Consider the following 10,748-nt stretch of genomic DNA (forward strand, 5'->3'; position numbering starts at 1 on the left):
ACCCGGGGCTGTGCGGGGAGCGGACGCGCAGCTCAGCGGCTTGTTGATGCTCCGTGTTTTACAGCACACGCAGAGGACGGTGTGTTCATTATATCACTTTTTATTTGTAATCTTTATTATCACCGTGCAGTCATTAGATCTGGACTCCACTGGCAGCAGCAGTTAGATTATTGACTCGATGCGTCCACATGTGGTTTTGTTTTGACTGTGACCCATGGTGTTGTCTAATATGTGGGTCAAAGAAGGCAAAACAAATAGATAAACGTAGGTAGTATATTGTGTAAGCTTATATAATGCAAATGATTATTCAAATTATCAAACAAAAACTGTCTAATGCATAATTAGAATATCTCAAAATACCACACAAATACATTATCTGTTCTAATTGCTATATCATATTACCCACCAAAAAGGGTGTATCTTAAATGAGGGGCCGTGGACACCCGGGGGCTTGTGTCTAGATTCATCCATAACAATATCATGATAGAGGTTTTCTTTGTTCTATTATCTTTCTAATACAATTCACTTGTGTTGATCTTTCACTAGAATAAATGTTATTTTTTTATTTAAAAGACCATGACCAACGTACACGTGACTCAGTTATTATACCATACCATCATAGACATAATACTAATAGACACCAGGCTTTTAATAAAATTACAAATATTTGATGTCACATTATTTTATATGACGTAGGGTTTATTTGATTTAAATAACGACTGACACAACAGAAAAACCGCAAACATCTGTTGAACGATCCTCTTGATATTGTGTTTTGCTGTGGGTTCATTGATTTCCTGTGTTATTGTGGCTTTTCTCTCTCTGTAACATCTCCGCATGCAGTTGTGTTTGCCAGCGTGTCTCAATGGCATTTGTGTTTTTTCGACATGAGTGGGTGCACCGAGCAGACGCATGTGAGAGAGAGAGAGAGAGAGAGTGTGTGTGTGTGAGTGTATGATGTCACCCTTTTCCAGTCGGGCAGTTTAAGAGGTCATGACACGCACTGAACAGCCACCGCAGTCAGCGAGAACACCAGGACGAGACGTGCTGCTGGCTACTGGCCCCCAACACACTATCACTAACACTGTCTGGCAAACAGTCTGTCATGGATGTCAGTTTTGTCTTTATTCAAACAAAAATGTGGAAGGCTGTGTTTCAGTTTGAAGGAATTTCAGAACAGCAAAAAGGATAAACAATTTAAATAAACTTAGATTTTTTTTTTTGCAGCAATCATACACTCAGAGCATTTTGGTTTATTTGCTGGTTTATTTTAATGCAGTAAACTTGTTGAGTGAATCCAATCATACTTGAAGCTCACTGCAGAATAGTCATTCATTAGGTCTGTGGGATGCAGCCAGAATTAGCTTTTAGTAGCATAAATATTATCACCCCTTTAACACTTCCATGTACGTGCTCACGAGCAACACACTGAACCTCTAATTGCTGTGGTGTAGAGCTGCTCAACGGCTAGCAGCAGGAGTTGGTAATTATCCTGAGTAGCCTTAAATGTGAAGATGAGGGAACGTGGAGTGTTAATCCACATTAATCATGAGCACAGTGTTTTCGAGGATTAAAATGTTCAGGTATTGACCGGCAGGCCGAGCCAGTGGTGAAAGATGGACGGCTTTAAGGACGTGGCGGAGTCTGAGGCATGGTGCCCAAACGTGTCCTTGAGCTACAGAGGGAGTCTCTGCCAGCTTCAGGAGCGCTGCAGCGACACCAAACTGTGCCCTGACCTTCCCGGAGGGGAAGAATTTTTCCTACAGGGATCCAACGAGTATCACATCATCGCAGCGATGTTGGCTGTGGGGTTGCTGTGGGAGGGAGGCTGATGGCAGTGGAGAGGGAGCAGCGACTCCTGGCTACATTTGGTCCTGAAATAAGAGACACACAAGTTTGTAAAGTGTCCAAGAGGTTGTTGTTTTATTCAGTTTGACCCTGTCTGAGGCAAAGTTTTGTCAGTTGTCATTGAGAGACGCAGTGTATTTATCTACAGTCTGATTCATAACTATATGAAATGCAGTTCTCTTCATAATTCAAGCCATGAGCTCTTTAAATGGATTTAAAGATTATTTTGCATTTAAGCTGAATGCTGAGACATCACAACTCAATTAATGAAGCTGGAATACTTGACAGTGTTTTAATCACCAGCCGGGTTATTTTTGTGTTTTGATTAATCATGTGTGACACATAAATCACGGATTAGGGCCGATGCATCACAGCTCCTTTCTTTTTGCAGCTCTCAGACCTTTCATGTTACAGCTGTAGACTGAATATAAAGATGGACGACATGACGGCTCCCTAAAAGTGAAACCAAAACAGCTTGATCGACCCCCCCCCCCCGGTAGTTGGCTGCAGTATGCATAAACCCTGCCTCCTCCATGTTGGTGGATGGGACATGGCTCACGGTTGGTTGAGCGTGTGTATCGGCGGGTCCTCGATACCAGGCCGCCATCGCCTAATCGCTACTGCTCAGACTCACAAGATGGCAGTGTTCGTATCCAAGGTATCTTGGCTTCATTTCTGGATAGTGGGAGGAAGTGGACACATCATTCTGACTATTAAAAAGTCATGCAAAACTATGTTAATGGGAAGTCGGCTTGCTGTGAATCATGTAATTGTCTGAACTGCTGTAATTGGGATACTTGTGTGCATGTAAGTGCACAACGCTGACAGAATCCCTGACTACGCCTGGGACTTCTCTGTGGCCGAGTGCAGCCGGGGAGAAAAGGGAAGAGAAATGGAAGCTTAGCTGCAATCAGCACCCAATTAAGTAACTGTCCTCTGGGTCATTTGTTCAGTCCAAAAAAATTATGAGACACTTAACTCATGTAGAGTAGCAGTTCAGTAGAATGGCAAAGACTTTATGATCCTTTCTGCTAAATCATTTTGAAATCGCCTTGAATTGGGAAGCGTGGCCTTTTCTACACCATCAGGGGTAAACTGAGCGTGTAATGTTTTCAGGGTTTTGTTGGGGAGCAGGTCTACCTGTAATCTCACAGTGAGTTAAGCTACACTGACTTAAAAGATCTGAAACTATCTTGTGCTTTGTGGTCTTTTACCCGATCAGTCAGCTCCACGCAGAGGGGAGTGAGACAACCACTCAAATCAGAGGAACCCATCTTTCATTTTTTATCAACTTCCCTTTAATTTATGTCTGCTAACCTGCTGATATGTGAAGTGATGTATGACTTACAAACGTATGTCGTGTGTGTGTGTGAACCCTTAAAATATGCACTTCTAGAGCCTGACTGATCGTTTGGCAGATATGAGCCTTTCACAGACATATCTGCACCTATGAAACCATAATTGAATTCACTAGATTCAGATTTTCATTTGGATCTGCCCTAAATTGAACACACTCACAATTAGTCCCCTAAACATGTCTCGAGAGATGTTGAAAACACACCAAATTTCTTTCTGGGGTCATGTCCCACCCATCCACAAAATTTCATGGAAATCTGTTGAGTATTTTTAGCGAAATCCTGCAAACTAACAAATAACATTCTTGGCATAGCATTTATGTTAACATTTTCTGTATAAAAAAGTCCTTGTTTATAATTCTTAATTCAAGTTCTATTCATTTCCAAGGTCTATTTATTCCGAATTATTTGAATGTTTGTGGTTAAACTTAAAATATCAAGCCTCAATTACATTTCTTTGTTGTTTGGTTTGGTATCAGAAATGGTTTGCTCCCTAATACTGGTATCTGCATCAGACCCAAAAACCAGCATCAGTCAGGCTCTAGCACATGCACACTGAAAGGCCTGAATGGCTTTTACCCATTGTCTTTCATTCCAGTTTGCCACAACATTACAGTCTGCGTCAGACAAATGTTTGTTAGTGTCCAGCATTTTGCTCAAATGGGAGTCCTCCATAAACTGTGACGTCCAGTTTGGAGCTCAGTCAAAGAAGCTTTGAAGCTTCCACAGAAACAGTTTGAATGATTTGGTTTAATTATCTACAGAAGAAAATCTGATGTCCAGATTGAAACAGTCTGTCGTGTTAGAATCAGACTCCTAGAGCATAGAAATCAATGTGAAATAGAGGATATGTGAATAGTGTGAAATAACAAGGACTTTCACATGGGAACCTTTGATAAGATCAGTGTTTCCTTCATCTGTTTTCTGAAGCTGTCGTCCTGTTTTCGAGTCGCAGAGGGCTGGAGCCAATCCCAGCATGCATTTTGGCGAGAGGCAGGGAACACCCCGGACAGGTCGCCAGCCTTATCACGTTGCTAACACACATTTAAAACTGGCCGGGCTACAGCTCTAAACACTGTGCTGCCTTGGGTTTCTACCAAGTTAACATTGCACACACAAAATAAAGTTAATTTCAAGGACAGATGTTTGGAGGATGCAGGTTTCCAGTTTGCGATTTACATAAAAAAAATAACAAGCAAGCATCCAAACGTGGATACCCCTTTGATTCTTTTTAGAATTTTAGATTTTCCTCCACAACTCGAAAAAGTTGGATGCCAGTGAGTGCTGGTGCAGTTGAATCTCACAAACCGCCAGCCGCGGGCCCTCTATCTTTCAAAGTGTTTCCCTCCTGTGATCATCCAAACAGTGAAAACCACCTGCTGTGTTCCCCTTAAAATTGCCTGCTGCCAGAAAGTCACAAAACAAAAACGAGAGAAAAAATAGTTTCAGTTTTATGGATCGCTTTCATTTGAGTCATTTATATCTTTGTTGCATCACCTTGTTATAATGACTATTTTTTTTTTCCATTGGATGTCACCTAAACTACTGCAGCACTATACAACCCCGTCTTCTTCAATCACACAAAGTTCAAAAAGATCTTTTCTCTATATTTGAAAGGGAAGACCCTCCTCTCAAGCTGTGATGAATACGCTTGTTCTCCGCTGTATTAAAGCTACACCAGCCACCTGGGCTAATTTACCTTCTATTGCCTCTAAACTTCTAGTTTATGAGTGTTACTGCAGCGACATGGTCTGACATGTTTTTTTTCAAATCTGGCAGTAGATCTGAGTGAGCCCTCCTTTTGTAGGCAGTTTCCTGTGGAGCAAAATTGGATGTTTGGAAACAAGTTGCGTGTTATTTTTTTTCCGCCAGGCCGCTCCCAGTGTCTGGTAATTTTACAGCATTTATTTTGCATAGTTCTAAAAATGGTTTGTTAACGCTCTAGGCATTCCTTCTCTTAACCACAGAGTATGAGGGGAATGACTACCTGCTTCATCTTGAGTGGCAAAGAAAAATATTGCTCTTAGGGCCATTTCACATCGGCCTTGTTTGGTCCAGACCTCCTGACGTTTTTAGTTTAGTCTGAACCAAAAATAACAAGCGTGAACTGTGACTCGGATCATGATCTGTGGACCAAAGTTGAGTCGGGCCAAACTAGGTGGTCTTGGTCTGGATCCAAATCTCTGAGCCCATTGGATATTGTCTATCACAATTTAGCCTCCAGGGCAACGGACACTTTTTTGGGGCTCCCAGTGTTGAGGGTGAATATTCTGGCAGAAAATCTGACTTCCGTTTGCTAAACTCTGTTGACAGACTTTCTTTTATTACACCTTAGCTGAACAACGAGGTGACACATGGTGATACTTTTTGTAGGTGTTTTAGGTCCAGATGACATTTTTATTACATAATATAAATGTAGATAAATTAAAAAGCTGAGGTAGAAGCTGAAGAATCTGTTGGAGAAGGATATGATTTTGGGGCTGTGTGTGAATATGCAGAATCTGTTTATAGAGATTCATCCAGACGGGCTAATGTTCGAACGATGAGGACGTTCAAGTGATGCTTTTGAGCTAGTGCAACGAAATTAACTGGTCGATTTGTTTTCTACATTTAAAAAGAAAGACTACTACCTTGCCACGTGCTGACATCAGATGCATACCCCTCTACAAACCAATCACTGTCAAATATAGGTACGTAGGTGATAATAATATGATGTACGAATGCCATACGTATTTCTTTAGTGCGCAATTGGAATGTGAAACCAAAACGAATCGAATCAAATAAACCTCGGTTTGTACTTACAGTTGTGAAAATGTCCCAAGATTCCAAATATTTATATATAATTGAAAGGAGTGTACCGATGTAACTCTAATTTTCCTGTTGCTCCTTTAAGCCTTTTTGTTTTTTACTTCAAAGCATTTTCTCCTTTGATCCTGCAAACAGTGAGTCCAAACCCCACTGTGTTCACTTTCCCACTCCCCACATCCACAGGAGAGTGAACACAGCTTCCTTTTAAAAGACGGATCTGACGGAGTTCAGAGAAAAGAAGTTCTTTGGAAAGGAAAAGAAAGAACAGCAAAAAGAAGTGATGCAGAAAAAAAACAAAGGAGTTCTTTTGTATTTCTTCCTGGGGATAAGGAAATAAAGAATCAAAAGAGGCTAATAATAAAAGATGGAGTTATTTTAAGGAAGATGAAGTTTTCTTTTAGCTCAGTTGGAGGTGAGAGATGTTGACCTACAGGGAAAAAAGTGTGTTTGTGTCCAGTTAGACGTGAAAGGCCCCTCAGAAAGCACTCCAATGACTGAAGAGGTGTGTGAGGGGATATTTACATTTTAAACCGATGCTCTCATCCACAGCTATTTGCAATGAGTGTTGTTAGAGCGCACTCCAATTCCTCGATCTGTAATATTCCCTCAGCACTCAAATGAATCTTTCAGATGGAAAAATCGTTGCAAGAGGAAATAAAATGAGCTCAAAAGCGAAGAAAGAGTTTAAGACGTTTAAGACTGGAGCATATTCATGCTTGTGAGGGCAGAACATGGGAGATGGATGAGTTTAGGGGTAGAAACGTGAGATCTATCTAGAAAAGATGTAGTTTAGAGATTATAAGTAAACTTCTAGAGTGAATGGTGCAGGAATGGAAGGTCATTACACTGCTGAGAAAGCACGAGAGATAAGAGCAGAGGCTGTGCTGGAGAGACGAATGTGTTGCAGCAGGAAAGGCAGAGACAAACTGTTTTTATGAGGAAGAGTATCACGATAACGGAAAAGTTAAAGTGCTGGCCGAGGTGAAGCACCTGGCAGGAGTTCAGTGAAGAGGTCAGCAACATAAATCCAAGTGAAGTGAGCGTGAGTAAATCTTGTGCACTCTGCCGTCGTTGACCTGAAACCTTTCTTTCTCTCCCGTTCCACAGAGCACTCCACCAAGGACAAGGACCGAGAGGAGAGGGAGAAGAAGAAGGTCAAAGACAGAGAGAGGGAAAAGGAGAAGAAGAAGCACAAAGTGATGAATGAGATCAAGAGGGAGAACGGAGAAGTCAAGCAGCCGATTAAAGGTTGGTGAATGTACAAGCATATAAAGGGACTTGTCATGAATATTAATATTATCGGTCAAACTATTGTGCTTTAAATGACGTTTTGCAATTAAAATAATCTCCGTCCAAACAAGTGTTTTAGGTCAAAAGTAATCTTTGTCCATAATAACGGGCCTTAAAAACTTGAATACGACCATTCCCATACACTTGTTAACTGTATCGGTCTCAGGTGAGGTTCGGACACAAGAAACAAACGTCGCAATAGTGATGTATTTTTAATTTCAGTGTGAACATTGCGTGTGTCAGTGTTTCGTGGTGGTCCAGTGGGTTTGAGCTGCACACCCCACAGGCTACTTGTTAAATCCGTCTCTCCATCTCCTATCTGTCCTGTCACTCTCCATCATGTACACAGTATGTAACAGAAACAGTTAGATGATGATGCTATTAATCATTCATTAAAATGTGTGGTAGAATGAAAATGGGGTAAATCACCCAGAAACCAACTGGAATCATTTATTACATTCACCCCAGTTAGAAAATCATTGCATCGCATCGCACCTTGAGTCAAAACTGATGGTTTCCCATGTGTCAGTGCACCCTGTTGAAACTCAGCATCCGTCTCAGTGGAAACCTGCTGCTAAGGTTACCAAACATGGCCTACTTTCACCGGGTAGCGTACAATAAATCATCATTATGTTCGTAACATACAAGCAACACACACGACCGCTCAGCATCCCAGTGGGGGTCGGAAAACCGTCAGTTACTGTGGGGTGGTCGTAAAAAGAGCAATATAGAGCAGGATCTGTGTGGTGGGAGAAGGTCCTGGTTGTAACTGTTTTATTCCTTTCTTTGAAAATTCGATCCCTGGCATTTGGTCGACCTTTGCACCACGCTGCTCAACCAGATGGAGAAATTTGGTTTAGGGTTTATTTAGTCTGACCTTCTGACAGGGTGTGTGCATGTGTGTGTCTGTGTGTGCACTGATATTACGTCTGGTAGCTAGGATTGTGTGGGGGGGAAATTGAGAGACAGCCTATGACAATGTAGCCCATTTTTTCCTACATTGATTATTATGTAAAAGAAAAGTTTTCATTCAGCAAATATAAATGCTAATACTGCTATGTCTGTGAATATCAAAATAAGATGTCAGTCAGGCGCTAACTCAAAACAAAATAAAAGTGGATGATCTTAACATTCAGACGATGTGGGACTAATATGAGATTCTTAAGAACAATGCAACTTTTTTTAAAGGTAAAAAAATACTGACATTTCAGTTGTTATAACATAAATAACATAAGAGGGACAAAAATACATAAAATGCTGTAAGATAAATGAAAACTATTAAAAGCCTACTTAACAGCCCTCCTCAAGCTCGACATGTCTGTCTTCTGCTCTGTACTTTTTATGGATGTGGCGGACTGTGTCATTGTTAACCTTTTGACAGTAGTGAATTATTTGCAGAGCGCTGTGACGTAATCTCCGTCCCGCTCTCTTCTCTCTTCTCTTCCTTTCCGTGAAATCTGAGCTCGGCCACTGAACTGCAGCTCCACATTTATCAACAGCGGCTGTTTTCTCTTTAAAACCCTGACCTTTCTGGACAGACACGCCACACACCGACATGCATACGGCAACGGCACATTTATCCACGATTGATTTGATTCGTTGTAAAGATCCAGTCAGACTTGTAACGTCCCTGCGCTGATATTTCATGACCACGCTGTGACATTTCAAAGTCTTAGTCAGGCTTGGGCCACATACCACAGCCAGTGGCTACAGATGAAAATTACAGATGGATTATTTGGCCTACTATTTCAGCCTTACTGCTTCCAGTCAGGAAACGACGTGACCGAGAGAGTCGTTGTGTAAGTCTGTAGCCGCAAAGTGAGAAATCCTCGTATTTAGTCTTGTGTGTTTACGATAATAGACACTCTGGGGTACATGGTGGGATATTGAATCAGATTTAAGAGAGCAGAGAGCAGCTTTACAGTGATTGTGAGTGAGCCATTTAATCACAGTGTATTTGCATTTAATCACAGCGTTTGCAAATGTTTGGAGTAACAGAGCGACAGAGGGAAAGTTAGAAATTTAATCAGCGAGAGAGAGAGTTGAGTTAACAACTCAACAGAGCGATGTACAGGAAGTCAGAAAGCAGCATACGGCTATTTTGGCTTCTGACTCAGCATGTTGTTAGACAGGGAACTTGTTTGACCTTAAAATGCTCACGACCATCTGTTAAATAAAATTCATAAATATGCATAAAACTCATCATAATATATTAGAGATTTTCTTATTCCATTTCCTCCTTCCCGATGCCGATTAAGAGAACTGATCAGATATCAATGCATTGCTGTTACATGCTTCACAGTGAAAGGCTGCTCAAAATAATGAAGGAAGGGACTTTCTTGTTGTGAATTAACCGCAGTCAAACAGGTCGTACAATCAAATAAATCAAACAAATTATTTTCACCTTATTGTAATGCTTCTCTGTGGGTTGATGTTTGGGAATAAACTGGTGTGTGTGTGTGTGTGTGTGTGTGTGTGTGCGTGTGCGTGTGCGTGTGTGCGTGCGTGAATTGGGGGAGGGGGGACTCGTGGGTTAAAGAGCTTGTGGATTAGTAGCTTGGGTATTGTGCTGCAAATACCTTCTCTGTGTTGCTCTCTCTCTCTCTCTCTCTCTCTCTCTCTCTCTCTCTCTCTCTCTCTCTCTCTGCTGTTTTTCATCCTGTCTCATGTCGCGTTGAACGTGTGTGGGGAACAAACTAGGCTGAAGGTCTGTGTTTATATATGTGTGTGGTGTGTGTTTTCTCGTGGGATGATAGCTGATGTTTGAATTATGCTGAGGCTGCAGTGCCCCTATCAAAGTGACACACACACACACAGTAAATATACACGTCCACTTGTTTACACAACCACTTGGAAAGAACAAGCCACAAATGCTTTTGCAAAACGACATAAACAGCTCTGACACACTCTCTCATATACAGTACGTACAGCAGCACCATGGAAATAAATTGCATGTTCCACTTTGTCCTGCCCTCGGCTTTTAAGAGATCTACACTATTATCTCCGTTCAAATATGTCACTTGAAAGCTGGTTTCCTGGCTTAGTCATATCTGCTTTTCTCCAGGGATTCCAACACAGGGCTCTTCAATTTATTTTATGCATGCACCCCAGGAGATGTACACCATCTGGGAAAAGCTATGACTCATAAGTCCACATTCGCTTAAAATAGTTAGGACTCATATTTGTAGTTGTATTGGTTTTTTTTTTACCAGGGGAGATTATCTGGTATCAGTTTGTCATGGTGATTAAAAACTGAGATAATAGTTAAGACAACAATCTGAGTAAGAGTATTCTATTTTACTGGCAGTTTCGCTCCGTTTTATTCTCTACCTTATTTTCCTGGAAGTTTGTCATTATACTGCACTTATTATTGGTCATTATTAACTCCACCACGGAAGTTTTTTAGTTTTCATCTCGGTTTGTTTGTTGTCTGTTAGTTAGCTGGAT

At 41.3% G+C, this 10,748-nt stretch overlaps 1 protein-coding gene across 1 annotated transcript in view; it reads left to right on the forward strand.

The window, feature by feature from the left end:
- Window positions 1-10,748, forward strand: part of LOC117757670 (lysine-specific demethylase RSBN1L-like) — a 31,240-nt gene that overhangs the window by 1,395 nt on the left and 19,097 nt on the right. Inside the window, exon 2 of the mRNA XM_034579008.1 lies at window positions 7,119-7,259. Within this exon, the coding sequence (XP_034434899.1) occupies window positions 7,119-7,259 (141 nt within the window). The remainder of the gene's footprint in view (window positions 1-7,118; window positions 7,260-10,748) is intronic.

Source organism: Hippoglossus hippoglossus, chromosome 23, assembly GCF_009819705.1.
Source record: "Hippoglossus hippoglossus isolate fHipHip1 chromosome 23, fHipHip1.pri, whole genome shotgun sequence".
NCBI lineage: Eukaryota > Metazoa > Chordata > Actinopteri > Pleuronectiformes > Pleuronectidae > Hippoglossus > Hippoglossus hippoglossus.